General features: G+C 49.1%; 2 protein-coding genes across 6 annotated transcripts in view; both read left to right on the top strand.

Annotated features, from left to right (window-relative positions):
- The window catches only part of LOC308146857 (uncharacterized protein), a 43,345-nt gene extending 29,083 nt beyond the window's left edge, over positions 1 to 14,262 (top strand). For 2 of the 5 annotated variants that reach the window (XM_080518818.1, XM_080518816.1), the window contains exons 23-33: positions 3,110 to 3,198; positions 5,127 to 5,150; positions 5,471 to 6,710; positions 7,161 to 7,217; positions 7,321 to 10,119; positions 10,912 to 10,987; positions 11,165 to 11,269; positions 11,492 to 11,971; positions 12,063 to 12,179; positions 13,583 to 13,704; positions 13,879 to 14,262. In XM_080518818.1, coding sequence (XP_080374944.1) covers positions 3,110 to 3,198; positions 5,127 to 5,150; positions 5,471 to 6,710; positions 7,161 to 7,217; positions 7,321 to 10,119; positions 10,912 to 10,987; positions 11,165 to 11,269; positions 11,492 to 11,971; positions 12,063 to 12,179; positions 13,583 to 13,704; positions 13,879 to 13,932 — 5,163 coding nt within the window. In that variant the 3' untranslated portion in view covers positions 13,933 to 14,262. Of the gene's footprint in view, positions 1 to 3,109; positions 3,199 to 5,126; positions 5,151 to 5,443; positions 6,711 to 7,160; positions 7,218 to 7,320; positions 10,120 to 10,911; positions 10,988 to 11,164; positions 11,270 to 11,491; positions 11,972 to 12,062; positions 12,180 to 13,582; positions 13,705 to 13,878 lie in introns of all 5 variants that reach the window. The other 3 variants (XM_080518820.1, XM_080518819.1, XM_080518817.1) reach the window with 3 other exon arrangements.
- Positions 14,263 to 14,930: 668 nt separating this feature from the next.
- Positions 14,931 to 23,587, top strand: tmem185 (transmembrane protein 185). The gene is made up of 7 exons (XM_080519108.1): positions 14,931 to 15,123; positions 16,740 to 16,916; positions 18,415 to 18,622; positions 19,598 to 19,681; positions 20,818 to 20,994; positions 21,956 to 22,088; positions 22,745 to 23,587. Exons 1-7 carry the CDS (start codon positions 15,086 to 15,088, stop codon positions 22,996 to 22,998), a joined length of 1,071 nt encoding a protein of 356 aa, XP_080375234.1. The 5' UTR covers positions 14,931 to 15,085; the 3' UTR covers positions 22,999 to 23,587.
- Positions 23,588 to 23,698: the final 111 nt, after the last annotated feature.

The following is a 23,698-nucleotide window of genomic DNA, read 5'->3' as shown; positions in this document are numbered from 1 at the left end:
CGTGGAAACGATTTGCTCCCATGTCGTCGTGGAAACGATATGCTCCCTTGTTGTCGTGGAAACGATATGCTCCCATGTCGTCGTGGAAACGATATGCTCCCTTGTTGTCGTGGAAACGATGTGCTCCCATGTCGTCGTGGAAACGATATGCTCCCTTGTTGTCGTGGAAACGATATGCTCCCTTGTTGTCGTGGAAACGATATGTTCCCTTGTTGTGGAAACGATATGTTCCCTTGTCGTCGTGGAAACGATATGCTCCCTTGTCGTCGTGGAAACGATATGCTCCCTTGTTGTCGTGGAAACGATATGCTCTCTTGTTGTGGAAACGATATGTTCCCTTGTCGTCGTGGAAACGATATGCTCCCTTGTCGTCGTGGAAACGATATGCTCCCATGTCGTCGTGGAAACGATATGCTCCCTTGTTGTCGTGGAAACGATGTGCTCCCATGTCGTCGTGGAAACGATATGCTCCCTTGTTGTCGTGGAAACGATATGCTCCCTTGTTGTCGTGGAAACGATATGTTCCCTTGTTGTGGAAACGATATGTTCCCTTGTCGTCGTGGAAACGATATGCTCCCTTGTCGTCGTGGAAACGATATGCTCCCTTGTTGTCGTGGAAACGATATGCTCTCTTGTTGTGGAAACGATATGTTCCCTTGTCGTCGTGGAAACGATATGCTCCCTTGTCGTCGTGGAAACGATACGCTCCCATGTCATGCTCTGTCGTCATGGAAGCTTCCGGCACCCTGTGACCATTTTTTAAAAGTTTTTTTTAGTTTTACATATTTAATTGATTTAATTTTATGATCGCATAATAAGAAACGAAAATGTATATATTTATACTCCCAACCAGCATCGCCCAAATATATCATAGACACCCTTCATTTGATTGGAGGCAGGAACAGATGCCTTACATAGGAGGTACTTTTTGTTTCTCTGCAGACATCGTCTCCTGGTCAGAATATGACAATGTGTTGGGCTTGAACCTTTAAAATGTTAGTTAATGAGAATAATAACGCCAAGCGGTGAAACCGGACTGACGCCTTTCGACATAATTCATAGCAGACCGTTTCTATGACCTCAGCTGCAGATGTGGAGACGCTCACTTACACTCGGGGTAACTTTTGGAATGCCGATTTGTTGCTTGACGATGTGTAAAATGATGAAGATGCTATGAAAATGACCGTGTTGTAGAAAATCTGACAAAAGTTGCAGCATGTGACCGAGGAGTAATTTTGGCGTTCATCAACCATAATCAGGAGGGAATGTTGGGTGAATTTGTACTTTATGTTAATTGTTATCCCCCGCCGTGGCTGATAGGCCCCGAAGGGGGGTCTTGAAACAGTCTCCGTACGTCCGTACGTCCGTTCGAACGTTTCTACCTATATCTCGGCAACCCCTGGGCCCACAGTGACCAAACTTCACATGTGGATACATCTCAGAGGGGGAAGGGATACTATGGTGACCGTGACCTAATTTGCATATTAAGTAGGTCACAGGGTCACGAAGTGCTTAAAAACACATTTTGGGCTCTGGAGGCCTAGGTTTTTGAGCTAGGGCTCTGAAATTTTATACACACATGATACACACTCCAGGGACAACCTCCAGTACACCAAGTGACCTTGACCTTGACCTTGAAGATCGGTAGGGTCTGAAGTTTGCTCGTCATGCTTGCACAATACATGTATTTTCATATAAACATTTCTCCTCATTTCTCAGCAGTTCCTGGGCCCACAGTCACCAAACTTCACACATGGACACTCCACCTGGGGAGAAGGGGCACCATCGTGACCATGACCTCATTTGCATATCAGGTCACAGGGTCACTAAGTAGCATAAAAACACCTTTTGGGCTCTGGAGACGTATTTTGACATAGCTTATGAAGAAGACCTTTCAGATTCTACATAATGATCTACTAGGACCCATGGAACACCCTCTAGTGTACCAAGTGTGCTGCCTTAGAGCTGGCTTTGGGAGAAAATATAAAGCCCTCCGGCGGGGGATTAGCCCAGCAACGGCCTTCTTGTTAGTACTTGATATAATGGGAATTAACATTGATTCATGCATGTCTATTCTAACCACTGTTCACTGTTCCACACCTGCAAGGCCACCAGTCTTTGTATTGTTGAAACTGCACCACACTCTGAGACTCTTCAAGGTCTCTGGCCTCCGGGCCGGGGGACGTCTTATCTGAGACTCCTGCTTCAACTGTGGGAACCACATAGAAGTGTAACACCACACACACACACACACACACACACAGGCCTGGGAACCAGTGTTAACCCTCTGAGGACGCGCCGGTGCGTCCTCGTCACATGACCGTCTGAAAAGGCAGTAGAGTCACAGCGCGGCGTCGTCTGGTCCAGCGTTTCAATCCGTGTCGAAAGCGCAGGTATAAAACTACAAGCTTGTTTTTAAATGATGTTGATCGCCCAAATAAAAGCGGAGATATGAGGAAAAATGTGTGACCTTTTGTAAATAGTTTTACAAAAAACGCCTGAGGCAGTGCTTCTATTTCACTGTAAATATCTGTATAGAACTGTTTGTTCAGTCCTGTTTTGATACATTTTAGTTAATTATAGTATAGATTTACTTTACAAGTAAACAAAATGATTCGTTAACCATGTCTGTGACTTTTATAGTCAATAAATGTGTTTTTACCAGCCGAATTTGTAATTTTATGGTGTTTTTAGATCCACTGTTTTAATACAGTATGCCAAAGTGATGAAAATACTTCAGAAATGCATTTATGAGGTTGTCCTGAACAAAATGACACCAAAAAAGGCAAAGTTTAAGGATTTTATATCTGAGATATGAAGGAAAAATCAATTGTAGTGGAAAAACGGCACAGAATGCTCCAGGCCCCGAAGGGTTAACCTGCTTGTTGTATGTGTGTGTGTGTGAAAATGTAGCCGCCCACTTTAACTTTGACTGAAACTGGGCGGTGAAGAAGATCTCTGCCCTTCTGACTCTTTGTTGCTCTCCATACTGCGGGCGTCTTTTTTTACCTAGCAAGACTCCCAAAACACTGATTTCTAAAGCTGTGCTGAGTCGTCATGGAAACCAGACAGTGGTCACAGAAACGCTCTCCTTGGTTCCGTCCTCCAGGTCGTCCTGGAGCTGTCCAGCCCCGGCGGCGTGGCCCACGTGCTGGAGAGGGCGCCGTCGCTGGGCCGGCTGCCCTCCACGGAGAAGTGGTGAGTGTTTCTCTACGCTCGCTCTCGTGGACACGCCACCCGTCAAAATAAAAGCACCAGGTCCCAGAGGGATGTGGACAATGTGGAGAGTCGTGACACTTTGTTCTGACTGTCTCTACTGAGCATGTGCAGAACTACTAGTCTCTACTGAGCATGTGCAGAACTACTAGTCTCTACTGAGCATGTGCAGAACGACTAGTCTCTACTGAGCATGTGCAGAAGTGCTGGTCTCTACTGAGCATGTGCAGAACTACTAGTCTCTACTGAGCATGTGTAGAACTGCTGGTCTCTACTGAGCATGTGTAGAACTACTAGTCTCTACTGAGCATGTGCAGAACTACTAGTCTCTACTGAGCATGTGCTGAAGTGCTGGTCTCTACTGAGCATGTGTAGAACTACTAGTCTCTACTGAGCATGTACAGAACTACTAGTCTCTACTGAGCATGTGTAGAACTGCTGGTCTCTACTGAGCATGTGCAGAACTACTAGTCTACTGAGCATGTACAGAACTACTAGTCTCTACTGAGCATGTGCAGAACTACTAGTCTCTACTGAGCATGTGTAGAACTACTAATCTCTACTGAGCATGTGCAGAACTACTAGTCTCTACTGAGCATGTGCAGAACTACTAGTCTCTACTGAGCATGTGCAGAACTACTAGTCTCTACTGAGCATGTGCAGAACGACTAGTCTCTACTGAGCATGTGCAGAAGTGCTGGTCTCTACTGAGCATGTGCAGAACTACTAGTCTCTACTGAGCATGTGTAGAACTGCTGGTCTCTACTGAGCATGTGTAGAACTACTAGTCTCTACTGAGCATGTGCAGAACTACTAGTCTCTACTGAGCATGTGCTGAAGTGCTGGTCTCTACTGAGCATGTGTAGAACTACTAGTCTCTACTGAGCATGTACAGAACTACTAGTCTCTACTGAGCATGTGTAGAACTGCTGGTCTCTACTGAGCATGTGCAGAACTACTAGTCTACTGAGCATGTACAGAACTACTAGTCTCTACTGAGCATGTGCAGAAGTGCTGGTCACTACTGAGCATGTGCAGAACTACTGGTCTCTACTGAGCATGTGCAGAACTACTGGTCTCTACTGAGCATGTGCAGAACTACTAGTCTCTACTGAGCATGTGTAGAACTACTAATCTCTACTGAGCATGTGCAGAACTACTAGTCTCTACTGAGCATGTGCAGAACTACTAGTCTCTACTGAGCATGTGCAGAACTACTAGTCTCTACTGAGCATGTGCAGAACTAATAGTCTCTACTGAGCATGTGCAGAAGTGCTGGTCTCTACTGAGCATGTGCAGAAGTGCTGGTCTCTACTGAGCATGTGCAGAACTGCTGGTCTCTACTGAGCATGTGTAGAACTGCTGGTCTCTACTGAGCATGTGTAGAACTGCTGGTCTCTACTGAGCATGTGTAGAACTGCTGGTCTCTACTGAGCATGTGCAGAACTACTAGTCTCTACTGAGCATGTGCAGAACTACTAGTCTCTACTGAGCATGTGCAGAACTACTAGTCTCTACTGAGCATGTGCAGAAGTGCTGGTCTCTACTGAGCATGTGCAGAACTACGAGACGCCATCAGGGGCCTTTTTAACTGCTTTCAAAAAGTTGTGATTTTCCCCCCATTTCCATGGAGACGGGAGTTGGAGCTTTTTTTTTTATAAAGTTGCACTTTTAGCCATTTTCAAAAAGACAGTCTCGTGAGCATATTTAACAAGTCGCCGAGCTTTTTCACAAAGTTGTGTTTTCAGCGGCTCCGAGCCCCGTTGTCATGGAAACAGACCTGCCAGGACTCGGTGAAAGTTTTGCCGTGTGAAAGCCAGCGATCGCTGAGAGAACCGTTTGTTTTTCTGTTTTATTGTTGTTGTGTTTTCTGCCACGACGGTTCTCATGGTTCTTCTTCCTCCTCACAGGGATCTAGTTCTGCGTTTTGAGAGGTGAGTGCTGTTGTTTGTCCTCGTTTCCCTGAACTTATGAGGTTTCAGTGTCCACTGATATTAAATCACACTAAATACGTGTGTGTGTGTGTGTGTGTGTGTGTGTGTGTGTGTGTGTGTGTGTGTGTGTGTGTGTGTGTGTGTGTGTGTGTGTGTGTGTGTGTGTGTGTGTGTGTGTGTGTGTGTGTGTGTGTGTGTGTGTGTGTGTGTGTGTGTGTGTGTGTGTGTGTGTAACTCATCATAGTAACTCATTGACGATATGAAAGGATAAAAGCGTGACAGTTCCTGTTCAGCTCGTTTTCTTTGATGTTTACTTCCAGTGTGAAGAGTCTGAATCAACGCCTCCAAGACTCCATGGAGACCCGGATCACCCTGACGGACCAACCAGCATCGCATCCACCTGAAAACCCGGACCAGGAGGAGTCCAGCACTGCCGCTGCTCCTTCAGCTCCTCCTGGACCCTCCACCGCTCCTTCAGCTCCTCCTGGACCCACCACCGCTCCTCCTGGACCCGCCACAGCTCCTCCTGGACCCACCACCGCTCCTCCTGGACCCGCCACAGCTCCTCCTGGACCCACCACAGCTCCTTCAGCTCCTCCTGGACCCACCACTGCTCCTTCAGCTCCTCCTGGACCCACCACTGCTCCTTCAGCTCCTCCTGGACCCTCCACCGCTCCTTCAGCTCCTCCTGGACCCACCACTGCTCCTTCAGCTCCTCCTGGACCCTCCACCGCTCCTTCAGCTCCTCCTGGACCCACCACAGCTCCTCCTGGACCCGCCGCCACTTCTTCAGCTCCTCCTGGACCCTCCACCGCTCCTTCAGCTCCTCCTGGACCCACCACAGCTCCTCCTGGACCCGCCGCCACTTCTTCAGCTCCTCCTGGACCCTCCACCGCTCCTTCAGCTCCTCCTGATCCCAAGACCACCCCTTCAGCCCCCCCTGGACCCGTGGCTCCAGCTCCTGAACCCAAGACCGCTCACTCACCTCCCCCTGGACCCTCCACCACCCCTTCAGCTCCCCCTGGACCCTCCACCACCCCTTCAGCTCCCCCTGGACCCTCCACCCCTTCAGCTCCCCCTGGACCCTCCACCACCCCTTCAGCTCCCCCTGGACCCACCACCCCTTCAGCTCCCCCTGGACCCTCCACCCCTTCAGCTCCCGCTGGACCCACCACCCCTTCAGCTCCCCCTGGACCCACCACCCCTTCAGCTCCCCCTGGACCCTCCACCACCCCTTCAGCTCCCCCTGGACCCACCACCCCTTCAGCTCCCCCTGGACCCACCACCCCTTCAGATCCCCCTGGACCCGCGGCTCCAGCTCCTGAAGCCGTCACCGCAGAACCGCCACAGCACCAGGGGGGAGGCCACGCCGACTCCACCGCTGAGGAGATGACAACCAAAGACGAGCCGAAGGCGACCCCCGCCGGCGGTCAACCACCGGTCCAGTCTGAGGGCGGCGAGGCGACGTTTCTGAACATGGGCGAGGATGTGTTCCGAGCGATAGCCGCTGCGGTTCACGAGCACCGGCTGAGCCGACAGGCCGGAGCGCAGGGAGGACAGGTGAAGCTCCGCCCCCTCCTACGTTTCAACTGAAAACTGGGCAAAAGTCAGAAGTTGGTGCACAAAAATAGTGGTGTAAATACATAATTCAACATAATTGAAAAGCTGCTAATTTCTTGCATATACTTGAATATTCATAGTAGTAATAGTAATCCTACCCAGAGAACAAGAAGGCTCTTTGGGGACCAAATAGCGCAGTGACCTCACACGGGGCACCACTTGTACCGGTTGCCGATAGACTCTTGAGTCTGCGCCCACGTCAACACCGGACTAAAATCGGAGTAGGATTACTATTGCAACAACACATCGTCAGCAGTGTAAAACTAACCCGGCTCACTTGGCCATTTTTTAGGACCGTAATTGAGCGGAACATGTGACCGTCCGTACGAGACGTTAGGTTTCCCGGTTTCCTGTAAGCCGACTGACTCTGTGATGAATGTTTGTTTTCAGCGCTCCTGCAAAAAAGACGCAAGCAGCGGAGAAAGTAAAGGCTCGACGCAAAAAAAGGTGAGTGTTTTTTTTCTTTTCCCGCCTGTCGGAGCTCACTTGGCGATCGTACAGTCAGATGCTCAGACGTGACGCCAATGGCCGTTGTTTCCTCTCTATCCAGGGTCGGGATTACGGTCGAGATCGCGTTTTCCCTCCGGCCTTTGAGTTCGATGAGCTGAATTTCAACTTCGAGGACTTTGTCACCGTTGACGAAGTCGGTTGCGACGCAGAAGACGCAGCCGACAAGCCGGAAGGCCGCCGCGCTCCGTCAAGACAGTCGTCCCGACTGAGAGGTCAGCAGAGCTCCGCCTCCACCTCATCTTCCTCTCATTCGAAGGCCTGTAAAGCCTCCCCCAAGCAGGCCTCGTCTTCAGGCTCCACGTCCGTGTCGCCTAGAAAGCAAAAAGACTTGGGAGCGTCGACCAGACCCCCCACCAAGCCCTCCTCGTCCTCCTCCTCCTCCTCCTCTCCTGCTCACAAAGCTCAGCCCCTCGAGGCAAAGTCTCCGCTCAGAGAGTCACAATCTTCATCCTCAAGTCGTCCAGTCCGTTCAGCCAGGGCGTCCTCACACAGTGCAGTGGCACAGTCTGGCCACAAGGTGTCAGCAGAGGGCAGCTCAGCACAAAGTGTTGAGTCAGACTCTCAAGCAGAAGCACCAGAGATGCCTCGGCCTGCAGAGGGTCAGCGATCAGAGCCGACGGGGCGAAGCCGGCGTCGGGAGGCCGATCTTAAAGACGACACACCGACAGAGTCAAAGAACGACGAGAAAAAAGATGAAACGGGAAATTACCAGGTCCTCGATTCAATTGGCGACGAGCCGGAGGTATGGTTGGACGAGGAGGGGAACTCGAATGGCGACGCCGAAATCCAAACACGAGAACCCGAGCTTGAGCAGAACGAGGCTGACGGAGGCTTTCAGGTCTTGGACAGCGTTGGAGATGAAGACCCAGTCGGCCCCGAGGAGAGCAGGGAGGGAGAGATGGATGCTTCTGAGAAAGTACAGGACGAAGGGACCGAAGACCAGGCAGCTGCCCTTCAGCAAAACCTTCAACTGGGCAAAGATGAAGGTTCGACGGTGACGAACGAGGAAGACGAACTTCAAGTCGTCAACAAGACTGACGAATCTGCAGATGAGAGTCAAGTGTTGGATTCAAGTGGTGACGAGAAAACCAGAGAAAAACCAAGTGAAGGAAACGATTCAGAACAAAACAACAGTGATGATCTAGTATCAAACGACAGAGACACGACTGACCGAACACTTTCAACTGGCGATCAGACAGAAACTGAAGACTCTGGACAGAAAGGGGAAACTTCCAAAGATCAGACAGGAGAAGCAGACGTCAAACCCACGAAAGAAGAAGAAGAGGAGGAGGAGGAGGAGGAGGAGGAGGAGGAGGAGGCCTACCAGGTCATCGATTCTGTGGACGAACAGCAGACAACAGAGCCAGAAACCAAGAAAAGACGAACCAGGAAACAAGATTCAACAGTGAAGAAGGAGGTGGAGGAGGAGGGGCCACCGAGAAAAAGTGGCCGGAGGTCCAGAACTTCTGAAGCTGAACAAAAAGAGAAATCGCCAATTAAATCGGACCGCGAGCCAAGAAGAGGCACAGAGGAGACGATCTGTGAAGCTGCAGATTCTGTAAAGGAAGAAACGGATCTGGATGCTTCTGAAACAGAAAAGTCTGCCAGAAGAAGAAGAAGCACCAGAGGAAACAAAGACAAACCTCCGGATCACGCGGGAACATCTGAGAAAGCCGAGAACAAAGACTCCGCCGGAGACGAGACGAGCGTCGCCACGAGATCTACCAGGGGACGGAGAGGTAAGACACCGAAGACGGATTCCCCCGACGAGACGCCACCGAAGAGGAAGACGCCGGTCAGGAGCCGAGAGAAAACGCCCTCCAAAGAGAGCACACCACCGAAGAAGAGCGAGGAGGCCTCCTACGAAATCTTAGACTCCGTGGAGGAGGACGTCGTTCAGGACGAGCGTCCCACAACGGGACAGAAGGCAAAGAGGGGGAGACCCAGGAAGAAGGGTAGAGCGACTCAGAAAAGAATTGCGGCTTTAAAAGACGACATCGACAATAAATCCAAGGGAAAAGAAGAAGAGGAGGAAGAAGAAGAACTCTATCAGGTGGTCGACTCCTTGGAAGAGGAGGTTCCTACAGACGAGTCTGGAAATACGAAGAAACCGACCCTTCCTGAAAACGATGGTGAGACAAAGTCTCCCAAAGACGTAGAGGAGGAGGAGGAGGAGGAGGAAGAGCCAGTGTACAAGATCGTGGACTCCGTCGACGACGACCAGGTCCAAGAAGACCCTACGACCACGGAGGCGTCCAGCAGAGGGACGGAGGACGGCGGTGAGACAAAAGACGAGATTCCTGCCGACCAGGAAGGTCTAGAGACACGAGGAACGCCGACCGAGGACCAGACGGGGGACGGCGGCGTGGAGGAGGAGGTGGGGGGGGGGGACGACTCGGAGTCCCAACACTCGTCCCCCGGTGGGACGAAACAGAGACCCCGCGGGGGCAAGGAGGCGGCGTCCAGCGCCCTGGTGAGCCTGGAGGAGGTGAGCGAGGAGGAGGAGGAGTACCCCGACGACACCGCCGAGGAGGAGGAGCTGCAGAAGAGACAGGCTGCCGCCAAGCAGAGGCAGGAGGAGAGGAGGAGCAGGGAGAGGGAGGAGAGGAGGAGCAGGGAGAGGGAGGAGAGGGAGGAGGAGGTGGAGGTGGACCCCCAGGACCTGGTGACCCTGGACGAGGTGGGGGCAGACGAGGGTCCGGAGGAGGAGGAGGAGGAGGAGCTGCAGACCCTCGTCACCCTGGACGAGATCGTGGAAGAAGACGAGGACGACAGGAAGGCGGGGCCCCGCCCACCCAGCCCCGAGAGCCAATCAGAGGAGAGGCCCCAGGACTCGGAGGTCAGTCTGTGTGTCATACGCTGTCAGTCGGACAAAGACTCAGTCACACAGTCATAGACAGTCGTACATAGACGGTCATACACACAGTCGTACGTAGACAATCGTACATAAACAGTCGTACATCGACGGTCGTACATAAACAGTCGTACATAGACAGTCGTACATAGACAGTCGTACATAGACAGTCGTACATATACAGTCGTACATAGACAGTCGTACATAGACAGTCATACGTAGACAGTCGTACATAGACGGTCATACACACAGTCATACGTAGACAGTCGTACATAAACAGTCGTACATAAACAGTCGTACATAGACAGTCGTACATAGACAGTCGTACATAAACAGTCGTACATAAACAGTCATACATAAACAGTCGTACATAAACAGTCGTACATAGACAGTCGTACATAGACGGTCATACGTAGACAGTCGTACGTAGACAGTCGTACGTAGACAGTCGTACATAAACAGTCGTACATAGACAGTCATACGTAGACAGTCGTACATAGACGGTCATACACACAGTCATACGTAGACAGTCGTACATAAACAGTCGTACATAGACGGTCGTACATAGACAGTCGTACATAAACAGTCGTACATAGACGGTCATACATAGACGGTCGTACATAAACAGTCGTACATAGACAATCGTACATAGACAATCGTACACAGTCGGTCGTACACAGTCGGTCGTACACAGACGGTCGTACACAGACGGCCGTACACAGACAGGTTGGTATTTTCCACACACTGATGCCGGAGTCGTTTGTGTTTACCTTTCAGACGGTTGGTGAGGAAGAGGAGAACAACGATGAAGCTCAGTCCACCGCTGCAAAACGCAAACACACAGACGATGCAGGTGTGTCTGTTCAGTCCGACTCTACCGGCCCTGGTCTGTGATGTCATGATGACCTCACAAGTTTAGAAACGGACATTATCGTTCTTTTCAGCGTTTGGAATCGGCAAGATCTTAAAAGCGTAACCAAGTCTCCCACAATGCATTTCTGTCAAACCCCATTGTGACTTCCTGTTTCAGAGGAGAGCAGCTTCGTCATGGTGGACGAGGTGGGAGGAGAGGAAGCTCCGCCCACCAGGAAGAGGGGACGGCCCAGGAAGAAGAACAAACACACCCCCGGTAACTGTGAGTGCGTCGCCATGGAGACGGAGATGTTTCATATGGAGGTCATTCATCGTAGGGCATAGAAACTAACTGTGTGTGTGTGTGTGTGTGTGTGTGTGTGTGTGTGTGTGTGTGTGTGTGTGTGTGTGTGTGTGTGTGTGTGTGTGTGTGTGTGTGTGTGTGTGTGTGTGTGTGTGTGTGTGTGTGTGTGTGTGTGTGTGTGTGTGTGTGTGTGTCCTGCAGTGGTCCGACGGTCCAGCAGGGGGCAGCACGAGAGCCTCACAGGCAGTAAAGACTCTCCTGAGCCGACGGCTCCGGTCCAATCAGAGGCCGGTCCCGCTCCGGTCCAATCAGAGGCTGGTCCCGCTCCGGTCCAATCAGAGGCCGGTCCCGCTCCGGTCCAATCAGAGGCCGGTCCCGCTCCGGTCCAATCAGAGGCCGATCCCGCTCCGGTCCAATCAGAGACCGGTCCCGCCCCGTCCACCGTGGACCAATCAGAGGCCGGTCCCGCCCCGTCCACCGTGGACCAATCAGAGACCGGTCCCGCCCCGTCCACCGTGGACCAATCAGAGACCGGTCCCGCCCCGTCCACCGTGGACCAATCAGAGACCGGCCCCGCCAAGTCGGTCGTGGACCAATCAGAGGCCGGCTCCGCCCCCGGCGAGGCTCCTGATAGGCCGACGGTCACGACGCAGGAGGCATGGAGCAGTGCTGAAGGTCCAGGTATTATATACTTCATTCTTTTTCCTTTCTTCTTTCTGCTTGTTCTGTTCTTCCTCTTCATCTTCATCTTCATCTTCCTCCTCTTCCTCAGTGGGCGGGAAACGACTTCAGCAGCTCGTCGGACCTGCAGCGAAGCGTTCGCGCTCTCAGTCCCCGTCTGGCGACACGAACTTCAGCCTGCCGCCGTTCTGCGCCGGGAATCCTCTGGGTGAGACGTACACTGTCGTACACTGACATACGAACAGTCGTACGCAGATGTACGAGCTGACGTACGCAGTCAAACAGTCGTACGCTGACGTACACACAGTCGTACGCTGACGTACACACAGTCGTATGCTGACGTACACAGTCGTACGCTGACGTACACAGTCGTACGCTGACGTACACACAGTCGTACGCTGACATACGCACAATCTCGCACACTCGCACAAACAATCTTACACAGTCGTACACAGTCGTACGCTGACGTACACAGTCGTACGCTGACGTATGAACAGTCGTACGCTGACGTATGAACAGTCGTACGCTGACGTACACACAGTCGTACGCTGACGTACACACAGTCGTACGCTGACGTATGAACAGTCGTACGCTGACATACGCACAATCTCGCACACTCACACAAACAATCTTACAGTCGTACACTGACGTACACACAGTCGTACGCTGACGTACACACAGTCGTACGCTGACATACGCACAATCTCGCACACTCGCACAAACAATCTTACACAGTCGTACACAGTCGTACGCTGACGTATGAACAGTCGTACGCTGACGTATGAACAGTCGTACGCTGACGTACACAGTCGTACGCTGACGTACACACAGTCGTACGCTGACGTATGAACAGTCGTACGCTGACATACGCACAATCTCGCACACTCGCACAAACAATCTTACAGTCGTACACTGACGTACACACAGTCGTACGCTGACGTACACACAGTCGTACGCTGACATACGCACAATCTCGCACACTCGCACAAACAATCTTTCACAGTCGTACGCTGACGTATACAGTCGTACGCTGACGTATGAACAGTCGTACGCTGACGTACACAGTCGTACGCTGACGTACACAGTCGTACGCTGACGTATGAACAGTCGTACGCTGACGTACACACAGTCGTACGCTGACGTACGAACAGTCGTACGCTGACGTACACACAATCTCGCACACTCGCACAAACAATCTTACAGTCGTACACTGACGTACACACAGTCGTACGCTGACGTACACACAGTCGTACGCTGACATACGCACAATCTCGCACACTCGCACAAACAATCTTACACAGTCGTACGCTGACGTACACAGTCGTACGCTGACGTATGAACAGTCGTACGCTGACGTACACAGTCGTACGCTGACGTATGAACAGTCGTACGCTGACGTACACACAGTCGTACGCTGACGTACACACAATCTCGCACACTTGCACAAACAATCTTACACAGTCGTACATGAATTGTGATTCACACACACAACGTCACACAGTCACAGGTACAGGTATGGTCGCACACACACGTCACACAGTCACAGGTATGGTCGCACACACACGTCACACAGTGGTACTCACAGTGTAATTTGTCTCCTTCCTCCTGCAGGTCAGGAGTTCGTCGTCTCCAAAGCCGGATTCTTCTGCAACCTCTGCTCCGTCTTCTACCTGAAGGAGAACACCGCCAAGAACGTCCACTGCAGCACCAAGAGGCACTACGACAACCTGCAGGTACACACACACACACACACACACACACACACACACACACACACACACACACACACACACACACACACACACACACACACACACACACACACACACACACACACACACACACACACACACACACACACACACACACTCACACCCTCATGTCTCCATCTTGTCTCCCCGTCTCAGAAATATTACCAGAACCTCCAGCAGAACCCGTCATCGGGCTTCGTTTCAGACTGACGTGTCGTTTCCATGACGACCAGTCGTCACTTTGAACTGTTGCTGAAGTGGTGAAGGGGAAGATTCAACGTGGCGGGAAAACATCAGAGGATTGTTTTTGTTTTTTTTTAAAGCTTCTAGTCATTCTTTGCAGCGTCGCTGGAGGAGAGCCCCCCCCCCCCCCCCCCCCCCCCCGGGCCCCCCCAGTTTTATGTTTCAACGTCGTCCTCTCGTCTCCATCGATGTATTTTTTTATTGTAATAAAGCTCAAGTTCCAATCTGCCATGTCGTCATTCAGTGTGAGCGGCTGGACGAGAAGCACAGAAACTCTACAAATGAATATGAATAATGTTTTACCTGTTTTTGTCTTTCTTTTTCTGAAAAGTTTTATTGTGTAATAAAGTTGAAGGAAAAAGTCTCCCTGAAAAATCCCAATTTTTATGCACAGGATGTTTGTTTTTAATAATTACATCAGTATTCTGCACATATTCAACCATAACCACCATGTTGGTTGGAGTATTGAAATACAGACATCGCTCATTGTTTTCTAATAATACAACGATATCCAGCCTGTCAGTTCGGCTCTCTTCGGGATAATTCGGTAACTTTCGCCACTTATCAAGCTGATCGGGTGCCCTTCGGGTCTCTTCGGGGTCATTCGGTAACTTTCGGCTCTCTTCAAGCTGATCGGGGACTCTTCGGGGTCATTCGGTAACTTTCGGCCCTTTCCAAGCTGATCGGGTGCTCTTCGGGGTCATTCGGTAACTTTCGGCTCTCTTCAAGCTTATCGGGGGCTCTTCGGGGTCATTCGGTAACTTTCGGCTCTTTTCAAGCTGATCGGGGACTCTTCGGGAAAATTCGGTAGCTTTCGGCTCTTTTCAAGGTGATCGGCTGCCCTTCGGCTCTCTTCGTTAGACTTCGGCTTTCGTTGATAAGTTCGGCTCTCCGAGATCTTTCGGTGACGCTCGGCTCTTTTCGTTTGGTCACGTGACTAGAAGTCGTTGGAGAAAAAAAAAAAAACCTAAACAACCAAACATTCGGGTCAGCGCGGAGCCCGGAATGATCCCGGTTGGAGCGGCTCCTCAGCCCGCACAGACAGCACCATGCGACCCGCTCCGGTCGGACACCACGGGGGACTCTAACGTCGGCTAGCCGCCCGGCTTCTTCCCGCAACATGAATCTCCGAGGGCTCTTCCAGGACTTCAACCCCAGGTTAGCTTTTAGCTTAGCCTTTAGCTCAGCGGAGCTAGCTGCTGCAGCATGGTTCGCTCTGCTTTCCCTGCACAAGAAGCGCACAAACGTTAAAATGTGAAGTTATATTGTGTCTATACTACCGGAATGAACATTTACATACAGCCTTTATTGAGTGGCGAGTTCTGACAGCGGGCTAACGAGGCCTGCTAAGATAAGCTAACGAGACCTTGGTTTAATTCATGATTATAAAAACCTTATTTACATTCTCTCATCCATCTGCTGCGTCTATTTAAACCCTTTTATGTATTATTTGTTGTTTGCATGGGGAGAAAGCGAGTTTTGATTGTCGCTCTGCTTGTTTCGGGTGAAGTAATATTTACAGTCTCCTAACATAAATATATTTAAATTACATTAAAGCTACAATAGTCGAATAAAAAGCTTCTATAGCAGATATAGTATTTAAGCAGTGTTTTAACAGTTACCAGGTAATTCAGATGATAAACTTGAGTGCAGGATAATATTGTGACATTTTCTCGTGCTCATGTTCTACTTCCGGTTTTGAAAGCGTTCGTATTGAAATTATGATCCTGAGTGAACATTAAATTAAAGTTTTGTCTTTCTGCCGGAAGTAACGTGATGTTTTATATTATTAAAGTGTTTAAACGGCCGCAGCTTTTTGTAGTTTGGTTGTTTTTTATCAGAATTAAGTCGGATAAATAATAATGGTTGTAGATGGTGAGTGTAGATACTGTAGTGTAGATACTGTAGGGTCGATACTGTAGTGTAGATACTGTAGTGTAGATACTGTAGGGTCGATACTGTAGGGTCGGCATGGAGGCGGTTCAAGGCTATGCTTCGCCTCCATGTATCGTTTGCTTGTGAATGAATAAGACTGTAATGGCATTTAATAAGTACTCTGTACCGGCAGGAAACTGAGGGAAGTACTTAGTATCGGCAGGTAGATAAAGGTGAATATTGGTATTGGTACTCTGTATCGGCAGGAAGCTAAAGGTTAGTACTTGTTATGGTCAGGAAGCTGAAGGTTAGTACTCGGTATCAGTACTCGGTATCGGCAGGAAGCTGAAGGTTAGTACTTGTTATCGGCAGGAAGCTGAAGGTTAGTACTTGTTATCGGCAGGTAAATAAACGTTAGTACTCGTTATGGGCAGGTAGATAAAGGTTAATACTAGTTATCGCCAGGAAGCTGAAGGTTAGTACTTGTTATCGGCAGGAAGCTAAAGTTAGTACTTGTTATCGGCAGGAAGCTGAAGGTTAGTACTCGGTATCAGTACTCGGTATCGGCAGGAAGCTGAAGGTTAGTACTTGTTATCGGCAGGAAGCTAAAGTTAGTACTTGTTATTGGCAGGAAGCTGAAGGTTGGTACTCAGTATCGGTACTCGGTATCGGTACTCGGTACCAGCAGGAAGCTGAAGGTCAGTACTCAGTATCGGTGCTCGGTATCAGTACTCTGTATCGGCAGGAAGCTGAAGGAAGTACTTGGTATTGGTAGGAAGCTAAAGGTGAGTATTGGTATCGATACTCAGTATCGGCAGGAAGCTGAAGGTCAGTACTCGTCCTTCCAAAGCGTGTGGGTGCGTCTCCCATAGTGACCCTGACTGGTTGGTTCCCCACAGTAAGTTCCTGATCTACTCCTGCCTGCTGCTGTTCTCCGTTCTGCTGTCGCTGCGGCTGGACGGCGTGCTGCAGTGGAGCTACTGGGCCGTGTTCACCCCCATATGGCTGTGGAAGCTGCTGGTGGTCATCGGGGCCTCGGTGGGCACCGGCGTCTGGGCCCACAACCCCCAGTACAGGTACACACCCCACCCCCCCCCAGCAGGGGGCGTCGTCTTAACGGCAGCCGAGGGCTCCTACGCTGACATTCTGGTGGATTGTTATTGACGGTGACTGTCACAATAAAAGCCCCAAGCCCCGGGAGAATAAGGGCTGGGAGTGAAAACAGTGTTCTGGTTGTCTCTACTGAGCATGTGCAGAACTGCTACGTGATCACATGACCAGGACAATAAACATTTTCAAGGCGCTTTTAATTTTGTTAAGATAAAAAATAAAAGCCTTTTTGTTTCGGACTTTTTGGAGGAATTTTGTCGTTTATATCGGAGCTTTTTTTTTTTTCTTTTTTTTTTTTGTTGAAATTTACACCAAATTAAAAGTTAATTGCTGAAATTACAAAACTTTCAAAAATAAATTCCCAAAGCATTCAGGGTCGAATTTACTTCTATTTGTTTACATTTTTAGCTCTTGGAGCCATTTTTACAGATTTTTTATTGTGTGATTGTATTTTATCACTTTAGATATTTAACTATTTCAAGCCGCTGTCTCGACTGAGCATGTGCAGAACTGCTACGTGATCACATGACCAGGACGCGTCGTAGAGTTTCTGTCCTCGGTATACGTCTTGAAAACAAACATTTACCTTAATTCCCATACTATGATGAACTACTACTTTTTTCGTGGATTTTTACGTGCTGATGAGCTCTGCGTTACCTGGGCGATGCGTTCAGGTGCATCACGTAACTCCGACCTTTGTTTTTTAAACTTAGTGTTTTCGGCTCAACAGTCCAGATATGACGGTAGCTTCAAGTTCTCCGCCGGGCTGCGCTGTGGGCGGAGTTCCACGATGCGTTCAGGTGCATCACGTAACTCCGACCTTTTGTTTTTTAAATTCGGTGTTTTGGGCTCAACAGTCCAGATATTACGGTAGCTTCAAGTTCTCTGCCGGGCTGCGCTGTGGGCGGAGTTCCGTGATGCGTTCAGGTGCATCACGTAACTCTGACCTTTTGTTTTTTAAATTCGGTGTTTTCAGCTCAATAGTCCAGATATTACGGTAGTTTCAAGTTCTCTGCCGGGCTGCGCTGTGGGCGGAGTTCCGCGATGCGTTCAGGTGCATCACGTAACGCCGACCTTTTGTTTTTTAAATTCGGTGTTTTCAGCTCAATAGTCCAGATATTACGGTAGTTTCAAGTTCTCTGCCGGGCTGCGCTGTGGGCGGAGTTACGCGATGCGTTCAGGTGCATCACGTAACTCCGACCTTTTGTTTTTTAAATTCGGTATTTTCAGCTCAATAGTCCAGATATTACGGTAACTTCAAGTTCTCTGCCGGGCTGCGCTGTGGGCGGAGTTCCGCGATGCGTTCAGGTGCATCACGTAACTCCGACCTTTTGTTTTTTAAATTCGGTGTTTTCGGCTCAATAGTCCAGATATTACGGTAGCTTCAAGTTGCGTTGTGGGCGGGGCCTCTCGTGTGTTGTGGGCGTGGCCTGCGGGCGGTGACGGCGGTCTGCGTGTCCCCAGGGCGGAGGGCGAGACGTGTGTGGAGTTCAAGGCCATGCTGATCGCCGTGGGGCTCCACGTGCTGCTGCTCATGTTCGAGGTGCTGGTGTGCGACCGCGTGTCGCGGGGAAGCTACTTCTGGCTGCTCGTCTTCATGCCGCTCTTCTTCGTCTCGCCCGTCTCCGTGGCGGCGTGCGTCTGGGGCTTCAGGCACGACCGCTCGCTGGAGGTGAGTGCTTCCTGTCGGCCGCGCCGGAAAACACCTCGTTACCGCGTCAGTGGCGCTGCTGGCGGGGCTTTTATTTTTGTTAAGATAAAAAATAAAAGCCTTTTTTGTTTTGGACTTTTTAGGAATTTTGTCGTTTATATCGGAGTTTTTTTTAAATTTTGTTTTACAGTTTTCCACCAAATTAAAAGTTAAATCGCTGAAATTACAAAACTTTCAAAAATAAATTCCTCAAGTGTTAGAATTTGCTTCTACTTGTTTACATTTTTAGCTCTTGGAGCCATTTTTACAGATTCACATTTTTTTGTGGGTATTTTATCACTTTGGATATTTAACTATTTCTAACCGCTCCCGCCAAATTAAAAGTTAAATTGCTGAAATTACAGAAAACATTTTTCAAAAATAAATTCCTAGAGCATTCAGGGTAGAATTTACTTCTATTTGTTTACACGTTTAGCTCTTGGAGCCATTTTTACAGATTTTTATTTAAAATTGTTTAATGTGTTTTATCACTTTAGATATTTAACTATTTCTACCCGCTGTACTTTTAGCAATACTACACTTTTTCTTCTTTATGCCTCCTTTTTTATTTTTCTTCTTTTCCGTTGTTCTTTTCCTCGGAAAAATTATTTTAAAATTATTTAGTTTAACCATTTTTACTCTATATTTTATAAATGCGAGTATTTTTAGCGATAAAATAATAAATAATTATGTGTATTTTTGTGGGGGAATTCAAGGTGTTTTTAGATTTTTAAAAATCTGAATTAAAATGTAAGCATAAAGTTTATTTGTTACTAATCAGGTGAGAGTCCGGGCGGCGCCACCGGGGGCGCTGGAGAGCCACGAGCTCATGAAATCAATTCTGTCGGGCTGCTTTGTTGCAGGTGTGGGAGAAATGTAATCAGATTACATGTTATGTGAGGCAGTGACCCTCTTCCTCCTCCTCCTCCTCCTCCTCCTCCTCCTCCTCTTCCTCAGCTGGAGGTTCTGTGTTCAGTCAACATCCTGCAGTTCATCTTCATCGCTCTGAAACTGGACGAGATCATCAACTGGCCGTGGCTGGTGAGTCGCCTTCACGCCCTGTGTGATGTCATCATCCTCCGCCCTGTGTGATGTCATCATCCTGCGCCCTGTGTGATGTCATCATCCCGCGCCCTGTGTGATGTCATCATCCCCCGCCCGGTGTGATGTCATCATCCCCCGCCCTGTGTGATGTCATCATCCTGCGCCCGGTGTGATGTCATCATCCCGCGCCGCCGTTTTCCTATGATAGAAGTCGTTTCAGCTAACCCTAACCTTCAAATCGAGTCGTCCGGAGATAAAAGCGCCGCTTCGCTTCCCGCGGAAACTTGTTTTTAGCTAAACCACAGTTTCCTGTTTCACATTGAAGCTTTTTAACTTTTGACTTTTAGTACTTGTAGCTCTTTCAGGATTTTTTTTAGCGATTTTAGTTTTCTTTTTAGCTGTTTTATCACGTGTTGTGGATCTTTTAGCATGTTAAACCATTTTAAGTTTTTTCTTTTTAGCTTTAGCACATTTAGATGCTATCCAGCACGTTCAGTTGTTTTATTTGGCACTTTTAGCATATTTTAATTCTTTCAGCCCTTTTGGCACTATTAGCTCTTTTCGCCATTTTAGTTACTTAAAATTTTCGGTATTTTTTTTTAGCATGTTGAGCTATTTAAAAAAAATTTTTTTTAGACATTTTTGCTATTTGAACAGTTTCAGTCGACTTGGCTGTTTTAGCCCTTAAAGCGCTGTTAGCAGGTTTAGCCCTTAAAGCGCTGTTAGCAGGTTTAGCCCTTAAAGCGCTGTTAGCAGGTTTAGCCCTTAAAGCACAGTTAGCAGGTTTAGCCCTTAAAGCGCTGTTAGCAGGTTTAGCCCTTAAAGCGCAGTTAGCAGGTTTAGCCCTTAAAGCGCAGTTAGCAGGTTTAGCCCTTAAAGCGCAGTTAGCAGGTTTAGCCCTTAGAGCGCAGTTAGCAGGTTTAGCCCTTAAAGCGCAGTTAGCAGGTTTAGCCCTTAAAGCGCTGTTAGCAGGTTTAGCCCTTAGAGCGCAGTTAGCAGGTTTAGCCCTTAGAGCGCAGTTAGCAGGTTTAGCCCTTAAAGCGCAGTTAGCAGGTTTAGCTGTTAGCATCCAGCTGAACCCAGCGGTCGGAGCTTCCAGCCCGTTGGGACTAGAACCTGTGTCCTCCCTGCAGGTGGTCTGCGTCCCGCTGTGGATCCTCATGTCCTTCCTCTGCCTGGTCGTCCTCTATTACATCATCTGGTCCGTCCTCTTCCTCCGCTCCATCGACATCATCGCCGAGCAGCGACGCACACACATCACCATGGCGATCAGCTGGATGACCATCGTGGTGCCGCTGCTCACCTTCGAGGTGTGTGTGTGTTAGGTTTAGGGTGTGTGTGTGTGTGTGTGTGTGTGTGTGTGGGTTAGGGTTAGTGTGTGTGTATGTGTGGGTTAGGGCAACTGTGTGTGTGTGTGTTAGGTTTAGGGTTAGTGTGTGTGTGTGTGTAGAAGAGTGTGTGTGTGTGTGTGTGTGTGTGTGTGTGTGTGTGTGTGTGTGTGTGTGTGTGTGTGTGTGTGTGTGTGTGTGTGTGTTAGGTTTAGGGTTGGTGTGTGTGTGGGTTAGGGTTAGTGTGTGTGTATGTGTGGGTTAGGGCAACTGTGTGTGTGTGTGTGTGTGTGTGTGTGTGTGTGTGTGTGTGTGTGTGTGTGTGTGTGTGTGTGTGTGTGTGTGTGTGTGTGTGTGTGTGTGTGTGTGTGTGTTTATGTAGAAGAGTATGTGTGTGTGTGTGTATGGAGAAGAGTGTGTGTGTGTGTATGGAGGAGTGTGTGTGTGTGTAGAAGTGTGTGTGTATGGAGGAGTGTGTGTGTGTGTAGAAGAGTGTGTGTGCGTGTGTGTGCGTAGAAGAGTGTGCGTGTGTGTGTAGAAGAGTGTGTGTGTGTGTGTGTGTAGAAGAGTGTGTGTGTGTGTGTGTGTGTGTGTGTGTGTGTGTGTGTGTGTGTGTGTGTGTGTGTGTGTGTGTGTGTGTGTGTGTGTGTGTGTGTGTAGAAGAGTGTGTGTGTGTGTGTGTGTGTGTGTGTTGAGTTTGATCTTGTTGCTGCTTCGTTTCCACGGCAACGGCAGAAACACACCAGGCCCCGAGGTGGCGCTGTTGGTGTTTTTAGTAGTGAAACCACACGTGGACAACAATAGTGTGTGTGTGTGTGTGTGTGTGTGTGTGTGTGTGTGTGTGTGTGTGTGTGTGTGTGTGTGTGTGTGTGTGTGTGTGTGTGTGTGTGTGTGTGTGTGTGTGTGTGTGTGTGTGTGTGTGTGTGTGTGTGTGTGTGTGTAGATCCTGCTGGTGCACAAGCTGGACAAGCCGGACAAACACAACAGCCTGAGCTATGTGTGTGTGTTCGTCCCCCTGTGGTTGTCGCTGCTCACGCTCATGGCCACCACCTTCGGCCAGAAGGGGGGGAACCACTGTGAGTCCTGATCTCTTTCATCTCCTTCATCTCCTTCACTTTCAGTCAGGGTTTAACTGCTGCGCCTGAAGTTTGACATTTTCTGGTCTAAACTTGAATTCAAGGGACTTTTGGTTTATTTTTGATCTGAAATTCTCCTTTTTTCCCCCAAAGTTTGCAGATTTTTCTCTGATATTTGGGGAAAATAAATGTGGATGTTTTTAAAATTACATTCTTTGAAAAAATTCCTTAATTTTTAACTAACTGAAATTTGACATTTTCTGATTTAAAATTGAATTAAAGGGACTAAAGTTGTCATTTAATAAGCTTCTTTTTTTGTATTTTAATTTCGGACAATTTCCTGTAGTTTGTTGAATCTGAACGTTTAATTTTCAAGCTTTCCATTTTATTTATTCTTGGCAAAAAAAAAAATTAACGAGGATGTTGATAAAAAATGATGCATGTCAATTAGTGAAAACATCAAAAGTGGTGGATTTCAGTGAAAAATGAATTAAAAGTATAGTAACACCTTCATAATAAAGTACTTTGAAGGGACATTTATTTCCAAACAACCATAAAGTGCCAGTGTCCGACCCCTCCTGTCCACCGGGGGCGCTGTGGCGCCGTCGGTAGACGTCAAGCGCAAGATGTCGAAACCGATTTCCCCTTCCCGCCAGGGTGGTTCGGGATCCGTAAGGACTTCTGCCACTTCCTGCTGGAGCTCCTCCCCTTCCTGCGTGAGTACGGCAACGTGTCGTACGACCTGCAGCGCAGCGAGGACCCCGAGGCGGCCGACGACCCGCCCGTCCCCGAGCCGCCGCCGCCCAAGATCGCGCCCATGTTCCACAAGAAGACGGGCGTGGTCATCACGCAGAGCCCCGGGAAGTACTTCGTCCCGCCGCCCAAACTCTGCATCGACATGCCCGACTAGCGCCGCCCGGCCCGGGACCAGTGGGCGGAGCTTCACCCCCACCACCCACCCCCTCCACTCAGGCTCCGCCCCCGGCCGACGCGGAGAAGGTTTGTCTGAAATAAATCGCAACTGAAGCCACGTTGTAGCTAGCATGGACTGCGATTCGCCTCCCGGTGTCGTTTGACGACCAACTTGAGAAAAAGAGACCGACAGCACTTTGTTCCGTTTTTCTATTCCACCTTTTTATTTTTATTTTTGTTTTTTTGTAAATAATGAGTCGTGGAGTTTCGGGACCAGAGTTTGGTGGGTAGCTAACGGTTGGTTGCTTCCTGTTCAAACCCTTTTTTTTTTTAAAACAAGCTAGCCACGGCCGCTGTAGTACCACTTTGCCCCAGTGGGTGGTGCAGTGACTCACTACTGCCGCCTGGTGGACGGAGGAGGTGCAGCCGCACTCCAGCTTGTTAAACTGAAGTTTCCCGTGTAATTAAGTAGAAAAAAAAACATTTCGACTGAAAGTATTCTATTTAACTACGATCTGGTTCAACTTTTATTAGCTTGTTCTCGAAAATCCTACTTTAATGAAATAAATTTGAAATGTAAGCTTTTATTTTGCAGGATTTTTTTGCCTTCATTTTGTCGAGTACCTTCCCGTAGCTAGACGCTATAAATACGTCCCGGCTAGTAAACACACAACTTTGAACATTGTGTCTGTTTCTTC

Source organism: Blennius ocellaris (genome assembly GCF_963422515.1).
Source record: "Blennius ocellaris genome assembly, chromosome: 23".
In the NCBI taxonomy this organism is placed as follows: Eukaryota; Metazoa; Chordata; class Actinopteri; order Blenniiformes; family Blenniidae; genus Blennius; species Blennius ocellaris.
The sequence above is the reverse complement of the archived record's forward strand: the minus strand, read 5'-3'. Positions and strand labels throughout refer to the sequence as shown.